Genomic DNA, 23609 nt, shown 5'->3' on the forward strand with positions numbered 1-23609 from the left:
ACACACACACACACACACACACACACACACACACACACACACACACATATATATATATGTTGAGTATTGATATTATTTCATGGTCTATGGTATCTTTTAGCAAGATGTATTTTAACTAGATCTATTTTTCTTTTCGCTTTGTCTGAGATCAGGATTGCTACCCTGTTTTTTGTTGTGTTTTTTTTTAATGTCAGCCAAAGCATAATATATTCTGCTCCAGTCTTTTACTTTTACTCTATTTTTATCACTGCTCCTAATGTGTTTCTTGTAACCAACATATTGTAACATTTTGGTTTTTAATTCACTCTGCTGCTGCTTCCATTTTATGGGAGAGTAAATCCATTTACATTCACAGTTATGATAATTAACTGTGTATTTCCTTCCATCCCATTTCCCTACCCCCTTCTTATACTTTTCTCTCTCCTTTCACCCTGTCCCTCCTCACTAGTGTTTTGCTTCTGATCACTACCTCCCTCAATCTGCCTTCCCTTCTATCATCCCCTCCCTTTTTTTCTCTTTCCCCTCTTACTTCTGTCCTCCTTCCTGCTCCCCCTTCTATTTGACCCCCCTTCCCTTTTCTTTCCCTATTCCCTCCCACTTCCCTATAGGGTAAGATAAGTTTCTATATACAACTAAGTGTGTATTTTATTCCCTCTTTGATAAAATCCAATGAGAGTAAGGTTCAAACAATACTCACAGCCTCCCTTCTCTCCCTCTACTGTAAAAGGTCTTTTGCACTTCTTCATGTGACATAATTTACCTTATTCTACACCTCTTCCTCTCCTCTTCTCCCAGAACAATCCTTTTTTGTTACTCCTTAATTTTTTTATCATCACATCAAAGTCAATTTATACCCATACCCTCTGTCTATGTATACTCCTTTTAACTGCCCTAACAGAAATACATCTCAAGAGTTACTAATACCATCTTCCCATATAGGGATGTAAAAACAGTTTAATCTTATTAAATAACTTTTTTTACTTTTCTGTTTATCTTTTTATGCTTCTCTTGAACCTAGTATTTGAAGATAGAATTTTCTGTGCAGCTCTGGTCTTTTCATGAGGGAAGTTTTAAAGTCTTCTATTTCATTGAATTTCCATCTTTCCCCCCAAAAAATTATGCTCAACTTTGCTGGAGAGCTGAATCTTGTTTGTAGTCCAAGCTCCTTTCCCTTCTGGAATAGCATATTCCAAGTCTTCCATTCCTTTAATATAGAAGCTGCTAAGTACTGTGTAATCCTGACTGTGGTTCCTTGATATCTGAATTGTTGCTTTCAAGCTGTTTGCAGTATTTTCTTCTTGATCTGATAATTCTGAAATTTGGCTACAATATTTCTTGGAGTTTCCCATTTGGGATCTCTTTCAGGAGGTGATCAGTAGATTCTTTCAATGACTATTTTACCCTCTAGTTCTAGGATATTGGGGAAATTTTCCTTGATAATTTTGTGAAAGATGCTGTCCTGGCTATTTTTTTTTATCATGGCCTTCATGTAGTCCCAAAATTTTTAAATTATCTGTCTTGGATCTATTTTCCAGGTGAGTTGCTTTTTTCAATGAGGTATTTTACATCTTCTATTTTTTCATTCTTTTGATTTTGACTGATTATTGATTTTTCATAGAGTCATTAGCTTCCACTTGCCCAATTCTAATTTTTAAGGAATCATTTTCTTCAGTTAGTTTTTGTGCGTCCTTTTCCATTTGCCATTTCTACTTTTTAAGGAGTTGTTTTCCTTAGTCAATTTTTATGCTTATTTTTCCAAGCTGTTGATTCTTTTTTTTTCAAAATTCTTCTACATAGCTCTCATTTCTTTTCTTAATTTTTCTTCTACCTCTCTTACTTGATTTGTAAAATCTTTTTTGAGTTCTTCCAAGAGGACCTTCTGGGCTTGAGAAAAATTCAACATTCCCCTCTGAGGCTTCACATGTAGGCACTTTGACACTGTTGTCCTCTTCTGAGTTCATGTTTTGATTCCCTATTGCCATAGTAGCTTTCTATGGTTTAGGGCTCTTGTATGCTTCTTATTCATTTTTTACAGCCCATTTCCATATGAGGGCCTCAGATGCTTGCAGCTTGCCAATTATGTTGGGAGTGGCCCAGCCTGATCATGCCTATTGTGCCAAGGTTCTAGGTCTTGCATTTTGGGGTTCTGCAATGGGGCTGGAGGCCTCACAGCTGCCTTGCTGGGCCAAGACTGAGGAGCCTTGGTTGCTGATCTGTGCTGTGGATAAGAACCTCCTGCTGACTTGCCTGGACACCATACATACTGGGATGTCTCTCCTTTTACCCAAGGGAGCCAAATCATTCCTGAAGTTCTTCCAAGTTATCTTAATCTGGAAAATTCTTTCACTCCATCTTTTTATGGGTTCTGTCACTATAGATTCCATTTAGAGGCTTGATTTAGCGCTGTTTCTCAGGGTAATCATCTTTTCCTCATTAAACTTTAAAATAATAGTTTTTCATTAAATGGGGTCTTTTACCTTTGCAGTATTATCAGTATATTTTTGTATGTTTCATGATACCAAAGTATATAAAACAAATACATTTTAAGTAATAGAGAAAAGAAAAAAATATATAGTATCTCTCAATGTCAAATAATCAATACTTAAGATCACAGATTTAGAGTTGGAAGGAATCTTATAGATCAGCCAGTAAAATACTTTCATTTTATTGAGGTAATGGAGGTTGAGACAGGTTGCTAATTACTCTGTGTCACATAGGTACCAATTTTAAGGAGCACAGACTAGATTTTAACCTTATACAGCTTGGACTCCAAATCCAAGTGTTTCTCTCTCTCTCTCTCTCTCTCTCTCTCTCTCTCTCTCTCTCTCTCTCTCTCTCTGTCACTTCTCCTCTCCACATACATATATACATACATACATACATACATATATGTTTTATATATAAATATGCAGGAATGACTGCAACAATGGGCCCCTCAAATTCAGCAATTCTATTGATTATATTTTTTTCTATTTACTATATTTTTCAACATATAAAAGGGTCTTAATCTAGAATCTAGTGACCTATAAGTCATACAATGCCATCAGAAACATTTTCTTGTAGAAAAATGACCCCCAAATCACAATAAAACCTTGGTAACCGTCGGGCCTCAGGGACACACAAAAAAATGCAGAATCTGGATTGGAGCTCAATAATTTGATGGAAATTTGTGGAATGCAATCATGACATGGCCACAGGGTGGAGAGAGAATTGGGGTGCAACTTTAAGTCAAAGTTTAAGTTTCAAGATGCAAAGGTGGAAACAATTGTTTGTAATCTACCTTCACCCTTCCCTTCCCATTGTGATTTATGTATACAATCTCTGTCTTCACTTCAGGAAGGTGGAATTCTGATCAGGATAATTCTAGATTTGAAATTTTGTTCCTCATAGTTTAACTAATTAATTAAACAGCAACCTGATTACTACTGCCACTCTGTCTCTGGTCTGCTGTTTTGTCATTCTCAGGTTAGAGACTGGCTCAGTAAAATAATTTTAACATGATCATTTGATGTTACTTTTGGGGGTAGGAGAGGCATTTTTTTGGCTTTAATATCCTCCTCTGAAGACAAACCCTGGTCTTCTCTATTCCCATAGTAACTTTCCATGGTTGGGTTCTTTCTCCTTTGCCTGTTCGTTTTTTTTTAATAGAAATCTGTTATTCTAATCACCTCTAGTACTGGGATATGGGGTAAGATGTCTCTGGCCTCAGATCGTCCTTCAGTTTTCCCCTCTGTCCTGGAACAGAAACCAAGGACTCTGCCCTCCTGTGAATTCCCACAACCAGTGCTATCCCCACCCCACTGCTTCTGAGCTCACTGGTATGTTCTTGTTCCTTCTTGCCCAGGGCCACATCTCAGCAGCACAGATGTAGCTGACATCCCTTATCAGAAAAGGTTCCCTCAATTTTTCCCCATTCAGATGCTCAATTCCCAAAATGGTGAAAATTCCTGTGGATGGTATCTAAGGCTACCTTCCACTTAGCTATCCCCAGGGCTTGCCACTTGTTGTTTCAGTGGAATTAACCTGGAGGTGTTTATACTTCCCAGGAACCAAACCTTGTTTTTGAGATTTTTCTTTCAATTGTCCCAGGAGGCCCACTGTTCTACCCCAACTCTTGCTTGTTTTTACACTTCTACATTTGGCACAAGGTGCTGTTTTGTCTTGTTTGTGGGGAAAATCTGGAGAGTTTAGAATTTTCTGACCTACCCTGCCATCTTCCCAGAATCCTCTTTAAGCAAGCAATTATTAATGAAAATTAGAAATGGACAACAGAAATGACACGGCATAATTATTTTATGTAGATGCCAAATTGATTTGTCATTGCCACAAGGAAAAAAAAAAGCAACAGAGCCTACAAACCACTTCAGTCAGCTAACATTTGACATAGTTGTCAAAGAGAAAGAGGTGGTGTCCTGAAACACCAATAGTTCATTATATAAACTTGTTTGTAAAATCTTAAAAAAAAGGGTCATTGATCTGGGAGAAGAAGGGAAGTCAGAGGTCAGTCAGCAAGTCAAATTTATCCTTTCTAAAAACAAGGAAACCAACACTTTAGAAGACTAAGGGCTCCAAGTCAAATAGGTAGTAAGAATCTGTGAAAGGATTTGCACCTAGATCTCCCAAATTTTAAGTCATTGCTATTTGCATTTCAATGACAGATGATTATAAGCAATATTTTCTTAGAAGAAAAAAGAAAAACTAAGTATAAAATGACTTTTTAAAAAAAGATTGGGGGGCGGCCAGGTGGCTCAGCGAGTAAGAGCACTGGCTCCAGTGTCGGGATGACCTGGATCGAATCCCAGGCTCAGATACTCAGCACCACACCCAGAAATAACTGGCCGTGTAACCTTGAGCAAGTTACTTAATCCCCATTGCTTTAAAAAAAAAAAAAGATTGGAAGGACAGCAAAGCGATCCATCCCAGTGCTGTTAATTTTTAAAAGAAGAAAAGAAATATAAGAAAAATGGAAAATATCTACAAATATTATTATAACAAACTCATTTTATTGTGGAAGTTGTTTGAACTATGAACCTCCACTCTAATATCACAGTCTCTTATGTGTTTATAGGGGAGAGAGAAATGGCATTAAAGACTAGAAAAAGCAGTCAGATAGAATTAAGTGTATAGAAAGGAGATTCATGCTAGATGTGACAAAACTGTGGGTATTCAGCTTTGATACACAAGTTATGTAAAAAAAGAGAAGACTAAAAAGTGAGGGAAAATTTTTAGAAATTAATACTGAAGAAAAGAATGAGACATCATCAATAACTACTGACCTACTTTCACAATTTTGCAATATCTTAATAAGTTATGTAATAAGTTACGTGAACAGATTTCCACAACTAATAATCAATGATAGACCACATCATAACAATTTCACAACTGATTGAAAGATGTTGTAATTGAAAGATTTTACAGTACTTACAATTTGCTAATTATGAAAAAATATTACATTTGGTAGACCGAAATGCAATCTTAAACACTCTCTCCCAACAAAATGTCTCAGATCCATACTTACAAATTACAACAAAAAGGGCGGCTAGGTGGCACAGTGAGTAAAGCGCCAACCCCAGAGTCAGGAGGATCTGAGTTCAGTTCCAGCCTCAGAAACTTAACACCCACACAAAAAAAACCTAGCTGTGTAACCTTGGGCAAGTTTCTTAGCCCCAATTGCCCTCCAAAGGGCAAAAAAAAAATTACAACAAAAGGAATCTATTCAAGAACTCTATAATTTAAAATATCACAGAAGGTATATAACAAGGAAATGTATGTTCAATAAAGGTATTAGTAATGAAGGAGATTCAATACTGCATCTTAAGCTGAAGATGGATTCCCTGTGGATGACCCAGATGCTTCTAATTTTGGATAACATTATGCTGGTTCCATCAAATATTGGAACACTGTATCTCTGAATGAGATCTGTAATTTCTCAAACTAGTTAGGCCTGACTATCAACACAGAAAAGATTAAGTGAACAAAGGATATCTATTTTCAGTTTATGACATACATTTGGATAGATAACATATGAAACTTATCCAACTGAATCTAAATTCTAATCACTACCCTATATATCTTAGATATGAGAATTTATTAGAGAAAACTTGATGCAAAGATTTTCTCCCAGTTTCCTGATTTTCTTCTAATCTTAGTTCTAATTTTGCTTGGAAAATTTTTTTTAATTTTTGGCAATCAAAATTATCCATTTTATATCTTGTAAAACTCTCGTTTTCTTGATTCATCATGAACTCTTTCACTATTCATAGATTTTAAAGGCTTCTTTCATATAACACTAATTTGCTTGTGATGTCACCATTTGTGTCTAAATTATGCAGCCATTTAGAGCTTGTCTTAGTGTAAAGGGTAAGACTCTTGTTCAAACCTAGTTTCTGCTAGACTACTTTCCAGTTTTCCTGGCCCTAAAAGCTGGGACCTTCAGGTATATCGAACACTAGCTGCCGTATTCATTTATTTCTGCATGCTGTATACCTAGTTTGTTCTACTGATCAACCTTTCTATTTCTTACCCAATACCAAATTCTTTTAATAAGTATAGCTTGGGGGGGGTGGAATCAAGATGGCAGAGTAGAAGCATGACCTCCCCGCTGCTCCAGCTTCCACCTTCCCCAATCCATGTAAAAAAGTGACTCTAAACAAACTTTGGAGCTGCAGAACCCACAAAATGACACAGTGAAGCTAACCTCCTGCTGAGGACAGACCGGCAGACTGGCAGGAATCAGCCAGTGAAGCGCTCTGGGAGCTGAGCCCAGCCCCACACCAATGCTTTAGCCCCAGGGCAGGCCTGACCAGCCACTGGTCAGAGGGACTCCAGATCAGCAGCAGCTGTGGCCATTTCCAGATTTATCAACACATAGATGCGAAGGACAAAGTGAAAAGTCAGTGCAGTCGGGACTTTGGGACCCAGTAAGTGGGATTGCATGGCTTTTGACCCCGGGGCGAGAAGCCCCTCAGATACCAGCACAGCCAGCCAGCGCCACGTGGCAGATTCAGCTCCTGGCCTGCAGACTGTAGGGGGACCAAGCACCAGTCTGAGGAGTAATCGCTCTTGCTTTAACCTGCTTGGATCTGGATTGCAGTCTAGGGTGGAGGTCCTGGGGTGTGTGTCCAGCTTGCCAGAGCCTGTGGAGACCTCAGAGAGGGCACCCATCTAATACCTCCAGCAGCTGAGAAAAAACCAGCATTTGGGACAAAAGCTCCCCTGTCTGGTGGCAGAGTCTTACTGTGGCAAAAAGCTCAGGGGTCAAGTGACTGAGGGGCAACATGACCAGGCAAAGGAAATAAAGCAGACAGGAGATTCCAACATTAGACTCCTATTTTGGAGACAAAAAGGAGCAAAGCATGGAACAGAACAAAGACAGTGAAGTCAGAACTCCTGCACCAAAAGCTTCAAAGGAAAATATGATCTGGTTACAGGCCATAGAGGACCTTAAGAAGCAGATAAGAGAAGTGGAAGAAAAATTGGGAAGAGAAATGAGAACAATGCAAGAAAATTATGAAATGAGAGGCAACAGCCTGACTGAGGAAAACACCACCTTAAAAAAGGGACTAACTTGGGGTGGCCAGTAGCAGAGAGAATAAGAGCACCGGCCCCAGTGTTGGGATGACCTGGGGATCGAATTTGGGCACCCACCCAGAAACACCTGGCCGTGTAACCTTGAGCAAGTTACTTAACCTCAGTTGCTTTAAAAAAAAATAGACTATTTCAAATGGCAAAAGATGCTCAAAAAGGCAACGAGGAGAAGAATACCTTAAAAAGCCAAATTTACCAGATGGAAAATGAATCTCAAAAGCTCAATGAGGAGAATCATTGATTCAGAATTAGACTGGAGCATATGGAAGCTAATGACTTTATGAGAAATCAAGATGCTGTTAAACAGATCCAAACAAATGAAAGAATAGAAGGCAATGTGAAAAATTTCCTGGGAAAAACCACTGACCTGGAAAATAGATCCAGGAGAGTTAATTTAAAAATTATTGGACCACCTGGAAGCCATGATCAAAGTAAGAACCTAGAAATCATCCTCCAGGAAGTTCTCAAAGAAAACTGCCATGATGGTTTAGAACAAGAGGGCAAAATAGAGGTTGAAAGAATCCACCAACCACCTCCTGAAAAAGATACCAAAAAGAAAACCCCAAGGAATGTTATAGCCAGGTTCCAGAATTCCCTGATTAAGGAGAGAATATTACAAGCAGCCAGGAAGAAACAATTTGAATATTGTGGGAACATAATCAGGATAACTCAGGATCTGGCAGCTTCTACACTGAGGGATCGAAGGGCTTGGAATATGATATTCCAGAGGTCAAAGGAACTGGGATTAAAACCAAGAGTCACCTACCCAGCAAAACTGAGTATCAAGTTTCAGGGGAAAATATGGTCATTCAGTGGAATAGAGGATTTTCAAGCATTCTTGATGAAAAAACCAGAGCTGAATAGAAAATTTGACATTCAGATACAAGAAGCAAGAGAAGAATGAGAAGGTAAACAGGGAAAACAAATCATAAGGAACTTATCAAAGTTGAAGTATTAACATTCCTACATGGAAAAACAATAATTGTAACTTATGAAACTTTTCTTAGTAGTTGAAGGAAATAGAAATATATATGACTATATATATATATATACATATATGAGGGTATATGGACATATGAATACATTTGTGAATGTGTGTATATATGTTTACAGGTATACATCGATAGAGGGCACAGGTCCAATTTAACAGGAAGGGATGATACTTAAAAGGTGAAATTAACAGGTGAGAGAGGAATATAATGAGAGGAGATGGGGAGAGACAGAATGGGGTAAACTATCTCATAAAGAAGAGGCAAGGGAGAATGGTTACAATAGAGGGGAAGAATAGGAAGGCAAAAGGGAATGGGTCAACCTTATTCCCATTAAATTTGGCTAGAGGAGGGAATGAAATACACACTAAATATGGTATCTCACCCTCCAGGAGGGTGGGGGGAAGGGGACTAGAGGGGGGATGATGGAAGGGAGGGCAGGCAGGGGGGAGGGAAGTTGGAAGCACCCACTTTTGAAAATGGACGGGATCATTTTTTATCCCTCGTGCGGCTTCCTAGCTGTGTTCATCTCTGCAAGTGGCAAGGGAGCGCCTGATATTAAAGATAAACATTTTAATCCAAGAGTAATGGACGAAACTCAGAATTTGAAAGGGAGTTTGAAGAAGAAAACCCCTCTCAGTCATACAACTTGGGCTTCAACTGGTTCATTGGTAAACAATGAAACTGATGACTCAGATTCTAGCAGCAGTTTATTCAAAACACAGTGTGATCCCACCTCACCCATTTGAAAACCAAGAAATGTATCTACCTTGAATATGATACAGTCACCTTCAAATACTCAGTTGCAAGATAACTTAAGTGACTCTTCTTCAGAACTTGAACCATTTAATTTGCGCATTGTTTTTGAAAATTGGAAGAAAAAGAAGAGAAGAAGAAAATACAAGCCAACGGGAAGACCAAGGGGAAGGCCAAAAGGAAGCTTGAAAAAACAACCATCTTTAGCTATTCTACCAAAAAGAAAAGACTTGTTCAAAGATAAAGGTTTACAGTTCCCTTTGGTAGAATCAGAGAATGGAAAGAAACCATTACTTTGGAAGAAAATTTTAGGCTATGAGCAAGCAGTTGCAAGAGGATTTTTCAACTATGTTAAGGAACAGAAATATGAATCCCATCTCAGAGAAGCTCTGAAGAATCTGAATGTTGGTGAAGATTTAGAAAAAGAAGATTTCAGTATACGAAGATACAAATATTTAGATGATGACGGGGCTATTTCTCCTATAGAAGAACCCAATGTGGAAGACCAGTTGGATGGTCCAGATGAATGTGATGTTAAATTAGTGGAGAACAGTTGTTTCATAATAAGTACTGAATTCCCCAAGAAGGTGAAGACAAAGATGAAAAAGAGTGCTAAATAGAAATAAAAATAAGTGCAAGAAAGATGAAAGGTTTGCCCAGAAAAAAGAACTTCCATGGACATAGGGAAAAGAAATGGAAGTGACTAGTTGATACTATTTCCACTTTCAGACTTCAAAGATCTTGAGTCCCAGTTGTTTTTACATCGGTGGGTATCAACAGAATGACAGAATCTGAAACGTCCTTGGAAACCACCCATTAGGCCACATCAGTTTGGGGACTTTACACCTGTGTTGCTAGAAACATCACATCCTTGAACCCCAGATACAGATCTATTTGTACCCAAGTCTTTGCTAGAAACGGCCTCATACCCTGTTGTCCTTCATGCTCTGCTTAACCCCCTACCTCCGTGTGGTACCAACTGTCTTAAACTGTAAATTGCGTTGCTAACTACATCATTGCTCCCAGAAGTAATGTATTCCTCTATAAAAACTTGCTCTGCAGAAGTCTCAGGGCTCTCTCCCCCAAGACCTATACTTGGGAGGCAGTCACTGGCCAGCTAATAAACACTCTAAATTTGCAAAAAAAAAAAAATGGACGGGATCAAAGAAGAGAATAGAATAAGTGGGAGGTGGGACAGGAGGGAGGGAAATATAGTCAGTCTTTTACAATATATCTACTATGTTATTTTTTTTGCATTAGCCACACATGTACAACCTATACTGAACTGCTTATCTTCCCAGTAAGGGTGGGTGACAAGGGAGGAAGGGAATGAATCTGGAATTCAAAGTTTCAAAATAAAATATTCAAATATATATATATATATATATATATATGTACACACACACACATATATATATATATATACTATTATTAATACTATTTTACACATAATTGGGAAATAAGATATACAGGCACTGGGGGATAGAGATCCACTGGAAAAGTTGAATGGGGTATGGGAGAAAATATGGGAGAAAGCAGATTGGAGGAGGGCATATCCTGTGGGACTGCTATTTTGGGGCACTGGGTAGGGGAAAATGGGGGGAAAATTTGTAACTCAAAATCTGGCGGAAATGAATGATGTAAATCAAAAGCTAATAAAGCATTTGAAAAATAAAAAAAAGATAATTACAGCTTTGTAGTTAGTATACTTTGAGATCTGGTACTTCTAAGCTCCCTTCCTTCCAAGCTGATTTCTTTGATATTATTCATCTTTTTTTTCTTTTTTGCTTTTTGGAGGGCAATTGGGGTTAAAGTGACTGGCCTAAAGTTACATGGCTAGTAAGTGTGTCAAGTGTCTGAGTCCAGATTTGAACTCAGGTCCTCCTGACTCCAGGGCTGGTGCTCCAGTGCTCTATTCACTGCACTAACTAGCCGCTCCTGATATTATTAATCTTTTGTTGCTTCAGATATAATTTGCTATTACTTTTTTTCTGATTTTATAAAGTAATTCTTTGGTGAATAAGTACATTGAATAAGTAAATTAGTTTACATAGTATTGCTATTTTTATTATATAGGTTAAGCCTAGCCAACAGTAATTAACATTTCTCCAAATATTTAGATCTATATTTTTATGAAGAGTGTTTTGTAATTATGATCACATAGTTTCTGTGTATACCTTGGCAGCTGGACTCTGAAGTATTTTTTTTTTGCTGTCAATACTTTATTTAAATGGGTTTTTTATTTCTTCCTACCAGATTTTATTAGTAATATACACAAATGCTGACAATTTATGTGAATTTATTTTATATCTTGCAAATTTGCCCAAATTAATTTTCAATAGTTTTTTAGTTGACTTTCTAGGGTTCCCTAAATGAGCCAGCATATCAACTGCAAAAAAAGAGTTTCTTTTTTCTTTGCCTATGCTTACTCCTACAATTTCATTTTCTTCTCTTTTTGCTAGTTATTATATTTCTAGTACAATATTTGATAGCAATGGTAATAATGGATATCCTTGCTTCAGCCCTGATCCTACTAGAAATTCATGTAGCTTTCCCCCCATGGCATGTCATTTTTGCTTTTGTTTTTAGATATAAATTACTTATCATTAAGGAAAGTTCAGTTTATTTCTATGCTTTCAAATTTTTTTTAAAAAACAGGAATGGGTATTATATTTTGTCAAAAGTGTTTTTTTCTGCATCTATTAAAAGGATCATAAGATTTTTGGTGGCTCTATTATTAATATGGTCAATAAGCTTACAGTTTTCTTAAAACTGAACTAGCTCTGCATTCCTGGCCTAAATCTAGCCTGTTCAGAGTGTATATTAGTGACATGTTGATGTAGTCTCTTTGCTAATATTTTTATTTACAAAATTTTTGCATCAATATTCATTAGGGGAGGGGCAGCCAGGTGTCACAGTGAGTAAGATCACCGGCCCCGGCATCAGGAGACCTGGGATCGGTTCCGGCCTCAGATACTTGGCACCCACACAAAATAACTGGCCGTGTAACCTTGAGCAAGTTACTTAGTTCCAATTGCTTTTAAAAAAAAGTATTCATTAAGGGAATCTTTCTCTGTTTTGACTGTCCCTGGTTTGTGTTATCAAGACCATATTTGTGTTATAGAAGGAAATCTTTACCTACTTTTTTTTTCAAACAATTTATGTGAATTAGAATTAATAGAATTTACTTATAAAGCCATCAGATAGTTCGTTTATTTTTCTTAGAGAATTCATTTATGGCTTGTTCAATTTCTTTTTCTAAAGGATTATTTAAGTATTTTATTTCCTGTTCTGTAAATCTATGCAGGTTATAGTTTTGTAGCTGTTCATCAATTTAATTTAGAATGTCAGTTTAATCAACATATAGTTATGTGAAATAACTCCTAATAATTTCTTCAAAACCAGCTCCTACTTTTATGTATTAATTAGATGTTGGTTTGGTTTTTCCTTGCAATTTTGTTAATCTATCCTTTGATGCTCAGTACTTCTATTTTAGTGTTTATTTGCAAGTTTTTCATTTGTTGGATCCCTAGGTTATATTTTAAAATTTCATTCCCAATTTATTGATCTGCTCTTTCTCTCTTTTATTGAATAAACTTAAAGATATAAAATCTCCCCTAATTACTGCTTTGTAGTATCCTGCAAATTTCAGTATATTTTCTCAACCTTGCCATTATTATAATGAAATTACTATTTCGACAATTTGTTCTTTGACCCACTCATTTTTTTGTATTAAGTTATTTAGCTTCCAATTAATTTTTCATCTTTGCTAAAAGACTCTTTATTGAATATAATATTGTATTAGGTTTGCAAAAGATGATATCTAATTTTTCTGCTTTTTTGCATTTGTTTGTGAAGTTTTTATGCCCTATTATGCTCCAGTCCTTCATTTTAACTCTGTATTAATCTTTCTGTTGCAAGTGTAAAGAACACACTGTCAGATTCTTCTACTATTCTTTCTTATTTTATGGGTGAGTGCATCCTATTCACAATCAAAATTGTTATTGCTAACTGTATTTACCTCCACACTATTCTCTTATACATATTCTTCTATTTTTTTCCCTTCCCTGTCTTTAAGAGTATTTCTACTGACTAACACCTTCCTTATTCTATTACCTCTTGTTTCCTTTTTCCCCTTAATCCCATTCCTATTTGCTTGTTGAGTGAGATGTATTTCCATGCCCAACTCTGTGTATGCCTATTCTTCCCTCCTTTCACCAAGTCAGAAGACAGTGAGGTTCAAGTGTCATCCATTCCCCACCACTCTCTCTCTTCATTATATAAACTTTGTACACAAAATTTAAGAGATAATTACTTTCATTATCCTTTTCCCTTTCCTCCTTCCCAGAGCAGTTCATTCCACATCTAGTCTATTCTAAGAATGCAAATAGTCTAACTCTGTTTAGTCTTTTATGATTTCTCATATATGTTTACTTTTTTTATATTTCTCTTGACATCTGAGTTTCTTCATCAAGTTTTCTATTCAGTTCTAATCTTTTCATCAGAAATATTTGGAAGTCTTCTGCTTTTGTTAAAAATCCACTTGTTCCCTTCTATGATTATACTTAGTTCTGTTGGATTGGTTATTTTTGGTGTTAAAGCTTTGGTGCCTTTCTTTTTGCAGTATTACATTGTAAATTTTCTGCTCCTTTGTGGTGGTGGTTCTAAATAATTTTTTATTCTGACTGTGCCTCCTCAGTCCTTGAATTCTTTCTTTCTGGATGTGGTTGCTTGCAGTAATTTTTCCCTGACCTGGGAGTTCTGAATGTTGGTTATGATATTCCCAAGAGTTTTCATTTGGGGGTTTCTTTCAGGAGGTGACTTGTGAATTCTTTTAATTTCAACTTTGTCCTCTAGCTCTAAGATATCAAGCCAGTTTTCTTTTATGATTTCTTAAAATATGATGTCTAGGTTCTTTTTTTGTTCTTGGCTTTCAGGTTATCCAATGACTAACAAAATTATCTTTCCTCAAAATATTTTCTAGGTCAGTTGTTTTTTTTTTGATAAAATGTTTCACTTTTTTCTATTTTTTTTTCAGTTTCTTAAACTTTATTATTTCTTGATGTCTCAAGTTATTAGCTTCCATTTGGCAAATTTCAACTCTCAAAGAGTTATTTTCTTTAGTAAGCTTTTGTACCTCTTTTCCAAGCTGTTGATTTTTTTTTATATCTTTCTTCCCTGGCTCTTGACTTTTTCCCCCAATTTTTCCTCTATTGCTCCCATTTGGTTTTTGAAATCATGTTTAGTTCTTTCTTTAACTCTCCAAGGAATTTCTTGTTGAACTTCTTTCCAAGCTGAATTTATCTTTTAGACTTTGCTTGTAGATTTCTTCAAGTCATTCTCTTCCTCTGGGTTTGTATCTTAAGCGTCCCTGTCACTATAATAGTACTTTATGGTTGGGCTCCTTTTTTGTTTATTCATTCTTCTAGCCTACTTCTTGACTTTGAACTTAGTTCTGAGCTCTGCACACTTCTGGGATGGAGTGAAAAGACTGTCTGATTTGAGTTTCTGTCTTCCTTTGTGCTACTGCACTCATAGCTTTAGCTGGGGGCCTACAAACTTTCAGTGCTCCCAAAGTAGTGTGAATCAGGAGAAGATCTATTTACTGCTCTCCTGTTTTGGGTCTTCTGACCCAGGTTTGAGCCTTGTTCTTGGTTGGAGTCTCAGCAAATGGCTGCTTGATAAGTGAACCACTGGGAAGCTCTGCAGTTCCAGAATGAGTAAACTGCCACTTCCTCTTGGTCTGGAATGCTGCACTCTTCTCCTGGAATCAGAGTCACAGGGAACTACCATTTGTGTTTTAAAGTTGTTTCCGGCTTAGTACATAGGTAGGGGCAATGCTCTCTTCCACCCTGGATCTGGGACCTTGTATTGGGTGGTGGGTGACAGCTCCCAGATGGCATCTAGAACTCATTCAGGAATAAACTAGAATCTCTTTCTGGTACCTTGTCTTAGCCCTCTCTCAATTCCTGGTTGCTAGAATGCTCCCTGCTTACTGCCACATCATATACTCTTGGCCAGTACTCCTCCCCACTGTCTGCAGATCTCTATGTCTGACTTTCTGAGCTTCTCTGTGTTGGAAAAATGATAAACTACGACTTCTTGGCTTTTCCAATCAGAATGAGATCTAGACTTTATACTTTCATTCTGCCATCTTGACTCAGCCCTCCTAAGGACATCAGGGAGGTGCTACTATTTGTTCTTTGTTCTCAAAGAGGACCATGACATCAAGGAAGTCATGCCAAGACATGAAAGTGAATTGGAATTAAGTGAGGCAGGACTGTACAAAGGCAACAGGCTCACTTTCTCCTTTGGAGCCATCTGTGCCCAGTGGCCAGATATAGATCAAGACTACTAGAGATGGCCCAGGATGCAATGGGGGACCTTGGCCTTTTTAAGTTAAAGTTTTTAACATTCTCATTTTGACAGAGGCAATGCCCATTCAGTGATTAAGGTTTAAGAAGAATTGAGGCAGAAAATGGCCTCTTTACTTAGTCAAAAATTTAAAATAAATAATTTTTTTCTGAGCTGAAATGAAGGACAAATAACAACCTCTTTGAGTAGAAAAGGAGCTACCCACTGGATACCAAACTGGAATGCCTTTTTTTCTTTTCTCTCTCTCTCTGTCTCTGTCTGTCTCTATCTCCGTCTCTCTGTCTCTCTTTCTCTCTGCCCCTTCCTTCTGTCAACATAAGGTATCACATCCCTTTACTTCCTGGTGCTCTGCCCAAAGAGAATATGAATTTTAATTTCTGAAATCTTTTTCTTTTACTTAAAGACCAGCCTTAACCCCAAATCCCTCTGGATCTCATTGATTGGCCAATAGTAGGTCTTAGGTCAAACCCTACTTGGTCATTCTTTGGGCACTGATTGGTTCAGGATGAATGTAAATAGCAATTGTTTCTCTTTTGGCCAGAAACCCCTCGCAGATCAGATTTTTTTCATGTATTTACTTGCTTACTTTTAATTTTTGACTAGTTAAAGAGTCCATTCTCTTCCTCAATTCTTATTAAGCCTTATTCATTGAATGGGCATTGCCTCAGTCAAACTGAGACATGTTAAAGGCCGAGGTCATCCACTGCATCCTGGGACGATCTACAGTCATCCTGATCTAAATCTGGCCACTGGACTTAGATGGCTCCAGAAGAGAAAGTAAGGCTGGTGATTTTGCCCAGACCTCCCTCAATTAAATCCAATTCACTTGCATGTCATTGTATCATCTTCCTGATGTGATGGTCCTCTTTGAGAATGAGGGACAAACAGCCCTCCTAAAGACATTTTAAAATCCTTATCCTTCTTGATCTCTCTAAAGCCTCTAACACTATCAATTACTCTCTTCTATTTGAAAGCCTATTCTCTCTGGGTTTCCATGACATGAGTCTATCCTGATTTTCCTCATATCTATATGACCATTTCTTCTCACTTTCCTTCATCCCAGTCACATCTTGTATCTGTCCCACAGTACTCTCTCCTGGGCCCTCTTCTCTTCTACTGTTAAACAATTTCATTTTGTGATCTTATCAGTTCAATTTCAATTATCATCTCTATGCTGATGGTTCTCAAATCTATTTATCCAGCCGTAAACCCCTTGCTGAACTCCAATCTCACACCTGCACATAACTATTAGACACCTAGAATTGGATATCACAAAGCCTTTCATGACCTTGTTCCTCTTATTTATTCAATCTTCTTACATATTACCTTAACAATTCTTCTCCAAAAGGATTGATTAGCTGATTGGTCGGTTGTTGTCCTTCATGTTGAAAGAGGACCAAAATGACATCACTATGTCAGAGTCAAGGTACAGTGTATTTGAGTGTGGTGAATCAGACCAATACAAGTTTGGAAGGCTCTACTCTAGGTTGGGCACAAATAGTCCATATGAACTTTTAGACTGGAGATGTTTCTAAATTTTTGCATCTCATCTTTCTTTTGAGCTACTGCAATTATTTGCTCACAGATTATAAGCATCATCTTTGATGTGGGCACACCATGCTGGGCAGTCCTGTGCTAGTGTCTCCCATGTTTCACAATGGCTTCCAAAGCTCTTCAAAAAGACGTTGTATTGCTTCTTCTGACCTCTATGTGAATGCTTGCTTTGTGTGAGTTCTCCATAAAATAGGGATTGTTTTTTTTAGGTAAACATACGTTTAGCATTTGAACAACATGGCCAGCACATTGTAGTTGAACTCTCTGCAGCAGAGTTGAATGCCTGACAGCTCAGCTTGAGAAAGGACCTCAGCGTCTAGTACCTTATCTTGCCAAGTGATCTTCAGAATCGACAATTCAAATGGAAGCAATTCAGCAAATGATGCTGCTATAAGGTCCAAGTTTACAGGCATACAACAATGTTAACACAATGGCTATATAAATCTTCAGTTCTGTAGGCAGTCTATTACCTCTTCTCCCCCACACTTTCTTGTGGAGTGCCCCAAACATTGAGCTAGCTCTGGCAATGTATGCAGCAACCTCATCATCTATGCATACTGGAATGTATACTGCCAGGAAAGTGAACTTAATCCACAGCATTCAAAATTTCTCCATTTGCTGGAATTCATGGCTCCACATATGGATGTTACAGTGCTGGTTGGTGGAAAACCTCTGTTTGCTTGGTGTTAATTATCAGAACAAAATAAGAACAAGCACCATAGAATTGATCAATATTCTGTTGCATCTCAACCTCAAAGACTGCATTGAGCGCACAATCATCTGTGAACAAAACACACACACACACCAACTCTCCCTCCACTTTATTCTTGGCTTGTAGTCTTTTCAAGTTAAATAATTATCAGTATGGTAGCTGACCTTGATGCCATTTTCACCCTCATTGAAGGCATCTGACAACATGCTGAAAACATCACGGTAAAAAATATGGGAGCAAGCACCTGGCTTTGCTGGTGACTGGGAAAGCATTGTCCATTATCTAGAACCCATGCAAGAATGATTGTAAAGGAAACAAAGGCGTACTTAGCTCCTTGTTTTTGTAGTTCAAGCACTTAGCTCCTTGTTTCAGCTCTTTAAGTGCCTTTGAGCCTCACCTGTGATTATATCCAGTTTTTGTTAGAAACAACCTGTGAAGCCCACAATGGGAGGAACTTGCCAAAGACTGGAACAAGAAGGATGTAAGAGGAGGGTGGAACAGGAAGGAGTTGATGATATAAAAACTTGAGCACTGCTGGGACTGAACAGAACTGGAAAGAAGGATGGCTGTGGTGCCTGCACTTTGTCTGCCTCTGTTTGGTGTTACTTTATCAGACTTGTCTGCTGAAAGAGGACACTGAAGTTGTTACAGAAACACTGGAACCTTACCACTGGTTCAGAAGCCCTGAAAGAGGGCTTTCCTGATGTCTGTATACAGAAGTCCTGAAGGAGGGTTTTACTGATGTTTTCAGAGGTCCTGGGACTTTATTGATGATTTGTGTTGATTTCTCATATAGAGACCCTGTCTGCTGGTCTTTGTTGATTTCACAGACAGAAAGTGAATTGATAGTGCCGGCAATGTGTATGAACATTGTTGTAACTGTGCTAAGCTTGATTTGTGGAGTTGGACCAGGAACTGAAACAGGAGCTAGACCAAAGAGCTTGACCAGAAGCTGGGTTGTTGCCCACCTGTGAATTCAGGTGACAGTTGAGTGAATTCAGACAAGAGCTAGGAGCATGGAAGAGGAACAATGGAGTTTGGGAGTCAGCCTCAAGTCAAGATGAAAGAACCTTTCCTTGGGTACTTAATGTGGACTAATAAGAACATGATTTACTGGGAGCTAGGGGTAGGAGACCTTTGTACTTTGCATTTTGTACTCCTTAAGGATGATTGATTGAGTTAAGGATGATTGGAAGCCAGTCTCCAATCAAGATGAAAGAAGACAAGTTACTACTAAAGTGGCTACATATTCTTAAACAAAAGATATCATTCAGTGAGTCACAATCTGAATCAATCAATATAAAGTATCCATCTAAAGTCTTCTTGACTTGAGGCTGACTCCCAAACTCCATGCTTCATACACATTACTGGCATTCATGATGAAAAAACCAGAGTTGAATAGAAAATTTGACATTCAGATACAAGAAGCAAGAGAAGCATGAGAAGGTAAACAGGGAAAAGAAATCATAAGGAACTTATCAAAGTTGAACTATTTACATTCCTAAATGGAAAAATGATAATTGTAACTTATGAAACTTTTCTCAGTATGAGAATACTTGAAGGGAATAGAAATGTGTGTATGTATGTATATATATATATATATACATACATATATATGTCTATATAGGAGGGTATATGGGTGTATGAATACATATGAAAGTGTGTATATATATATGTGTACAGTATACATAGACATAGGGCACAGGACCAATTGAATAGTAAGGGATGATACTTAAATGATGAAATTGAGAGGTGAGAGAGGAATATAATGAGAAGAGATGGGGAGAGACAGAATGGGGTAAACTATCTCATATAGAAGAGGCAAGGGAAAACTGTTACAATGGAGGGGAAGAACAGGAAAGCAAAGGGGAATGAGTCAACCTTACTCTCATTGAATTTGGCTTAGGGAGGGAATGACATACACACTAAATAGGGTATCTCACCCTACAGGAGAGTAGGAGGGAAGGGAATGAGAAAGGGAATGATGGAGGGGAGGGAGGAGGGAAGTTAGAAGCATACACTTTTGAAAAGAGACAGGGTCAAAGTAGAGAATAAAACAAGTGGGGGGCAGGATAGGATGGAGGGAAATATATTCAGTCTGTTACAATATACACTATGGAAATGTTTTGCATAACTACACATATACAAACTATATTGAATTGCTTATTTTCCCAGTAAGGGTGGGTGATGAGGGAGGAAGGGAAGGCATCAGCAATTCAAAATTTTAAAATCAAATGTTTAAATATACATATATATATAATTATTTTTACATGCAACTGGGAAATAAGATATACAGGCACTGGGACATAGATATCCATCTTGCCCTACTGGAAAGTCAGAGGGGGGAGCAGGGAGGATATAGGAGAGAGCAAATTGGGGGAGAGGGGGAAAGATGGGGAGGAAATTTGTAACTCAAAATCTTGTGGAAATGAATGATGTAAACTAAAAATAAACAAAATTTAATTTAAAAAGAAAGTGAAAAAAATTGTATTGGAGCAATTGGAAGCTAATGACTCTATGAGAAATCAAGATGCTATTAAACAGATCCAAACAAATGAGAAAATAGAAAGCAATGTGAAATATTTCATTGGAAAAACCATTGACCTGGAAGACAGATCCAGGAGAGATAATTTAAAATTAATTGTATTACCTGAAAGCCATAATCAAAAAAAAAGAGCCTAGACACCATCTTTCAAGAAATTATCAAGCAAAATTGCCCTGATATTCTAGAACCAGAGGGCAAATTAGAAATTGAAAGAATTCACTGATCACCTCCTGAAAAAGATCCCAAAAAGAAAACTCCTAGGAATATTTTAGTGAAATTCCAGAGTTCCCAGGTCAAAGAGAAAATAAAGAAGCAAAAGAAGCATGAGAAGGTAAACAGGAAAAAGAAATCATAAGGAACTTATTAAAGTTGAACTATTTACATTCCTACATGGAAAAACAATCATTGTAACTCATAAGACTTTTCTCAGTATGAGGATACTTGAAGGGAATCTATATGTGTGTGTGTGTGTGTATATGTATGTATACATACATCTTTATGTATATATAGGAGAGTATATGTGTATATAAATATGTATGTGAGTGTAGCCATATGTATGTTCATGTATACACAGAGAGCACAGGATGATTTGAAGAGGAAGGGATGATATCTAAAAAATGAAATTAATAGTTGAGAAAGGAATTTATTGGGAAAAGGAGAAAAGGAGAGATAGATTAGGGTAAATTATCTCGTATAAAAGAGGCAAGAGAAAACTGTTACAATGGAGGGGGAAAGCAGGAAGGTGAAAGGGAATGGGACAACCTGATTCTCACTGAATTTGGCTTAAGGAGGTGTAAGGGTTATGGGATTTAAAGATCTTCCATGCCCCGTTGGACTTGCTGATGTAGCAGGAAGGGGCGGAGCAAGAGGAAGCAGAAGCCAAGCTAGCATTCCTGGCGGTGGTGGTGACGGCGGCAGCAGCAGCAGCAGAGGCAGCGGCAGCGCAAAGCCCTTTTTGACTTAGCCAGAATTTCTGCTAAGGACTCCTGCTGAGGACTGCCAGGGGCCGGAGCTGCTGGGAGCGCGCTTCCCGGACGCTGGGTGGTTGCTGTGAGTGGGGAGAGGAGGACCTTTGCCTGAGGTAGCCTGTTCTGTTTTAAAGGCTTGAAAATGTGGGTGCTTTCTACTTTATCTACCTGTGCCAATATCATAACTACTCTGATGGCTTTCACTTTCTGGTTTTGGGACTCAGTCTTTTGGTATCTTAATAAATTTTCTAGTTTATTTCCCCATATGGCAAGCATGACGTATTTTGTAATGGATAATTATATCAGCATATTTGTAATCTCCATAGGCATTGTGAATATGGCATTGCTGATACAGGAGGGAATAACATACACACTCAATGGGGTATCTTACCCTACAGGAAAATAGCGGGGTAGGGGAAAAGAGGGGTGAGGATAGAAGGGAGGGCAGACTAGGGAAGAGGGTAGTTATAAACAACATTTTTGAAAAGGGATAGGGTCAAAGGAGAAAATAGAATAAGTGGGGGGAGGGATAGTGGGGAGGGGAACATAGTTAGTCTTTCACATTATAACTACTATGGAAATGATTTGGGTAACTACACATGTACAACCTATATTGAATTGCTTATCTTCCCAGTGGGGGTGAGTGAGGAAGGAAGAAGGGAAAAAATCTGGAACTCAAAGTTTTAAAAACAAATGTTTAAAAATTTGTTTTTTACATGCAACTGGAAAATAAGATATACAGGTACTGTGGTATAGAAACCCATCTTGCTCTACTAGAGAGTTAGAGGGGTAATGGGGGAAGATACAAGACAGAACAGATTGGGGCAAGGGGTATTCAGTAGGCTTGTTATTTTGGGGTGGGGGTAGGGGAAAGATGGGGATAAAAAAACTAACTCAAAATCTTGTAGAAATTAATCTTGAAAACTAAAAATAAATAAATAAATAATTTTAAAAAGGATTAATTCAATCACCATAAGAAAGCATATGAAAATAATTTCTAAAGTTACTTAAAACAACTTTTACGGGAAATTTTTTTTTCTATACAGTAAATTAAATTACACAAAATTAAATCATGTGAAGTTTATTATCCATCATTTTTTAAAGATCCAATTATTGTATCAAACTGCATTTTCCCTTAAAATATGCATTCTTCTTGTTTGCCTTTGTCAGATTCTGCTCTTGGAAAGCTTTCACGTTAAGAAATGGGTCTCTAAAGACACAATACACTTAGGCAATATGCTGCTAACAGAAGAGAATGGCATTTACACCTAGCTCTTGTAAAGACTTTGGCCTCACACTTGAACATGCTTTGGTTCAATTATTAGTGAGGCCCTTCCTGTCTAGGACTGTACTTGCAAACTCCGAAAGGTCAGCTTATATATTCTGCTTTTTCCCTTCTGGTTTCCTTTTTACAATAATGTAGAATGTTTACTATGCCAAGAAAGATAATTCAATATTTTAATTAAAAATTATTTTCAGAAAATATATGTAAAATATAAAATTGTTGAATTTATGTAAAATAAAGTCACTCAGTATCAATGTACTCAATAGGCATTAAATTCTTTTAACTTCTTACAAAGATTATTGATTGTGCAATTAATGCTTTTAAGATCCCACTTCTTATTTGGCATTTCTTTAAATATTTGAGATGACTTTTGTTTTTCCTTTATCCCCTGATAATAGGAACATCCTAATGATGAACCATCTGATTATCTTAACATAATATTGACTACTTAAATGTGTAAAGTAGGCTTAATTCTGTAGCATCCAGCTCACCTAACATGGATGGAGCCTTGAAAGGCTTAATCCTGAGCATGCCCAGATCTTCTAAGATGGAGACACCATTTTTTCCCTAGCATGTGAGTAGTAGGTATAGCCTCCTTTGATTGCCTATTTAAATGTCACAGGCTCCATCTTTAAAACCAGAGAGACTGTGATGGTCACCTTCTTTTTGCCTCACTTTCTGGTTCATGTTTTTTTCTGTGAGAGCTTTCTTTCTCTATCCTGCCCACAGCACAGGCACCATTGAAGTGAACTGACGGAAGGGGAAGGACTTCCTTCCCTTTCATCTGCTTCATCTGAACTCATTTTCAGGTGCCAGGGATGACCCTACTAGACCCAGG

General features: G+C 37.6%; 2 protein-coding genes across 2 annotated transcripts in view; one reads left to right on the forward strand and one right to left on the reverse strand.

The window, feature by feature from the left end:
- The window catches only part of CNTLN (centlein), a 492075-nt gene that overhangs the window by 132824 nt on the left and 335642 nt on the right, over positions 1-23609 (reverse strand). The gene's annotated exons all lie outside the window — the stretch shown is intronic.
- Positions 9068-9981, forward strand: LOC138163189 (TATA box-binding protein-associated factor RNA polymerase I subunit D-like). The gene has a single exon (XM_069090664.1). It carries the CDS (start codon positions 9353-9355, stop codon positions 9950-9952), a length of 600 nt encoding a protein of 199 aa, XP_068946765.1. The 5' UTR covers positions 9068-9352; the 3' UTR covers positions 9953-9981.

This window comes from Petaurus breviceps, unplaced genomic scaffold (genome assembly GCF_028583685.1).
Source record: "Petaurus breviceps papuanus isolate PSGF00001 unplaced genomic scaffold, PetGlider_PUasm1.0 187, whole genome shotgun sequence".
NCBI classification, from domain to species: domain Eukaryota; kingdom Metazoa; phylum Chordata; class Mammalia; order Diprotodontia; family Petauridae; genus Petaurus; species Petaurus breviceps.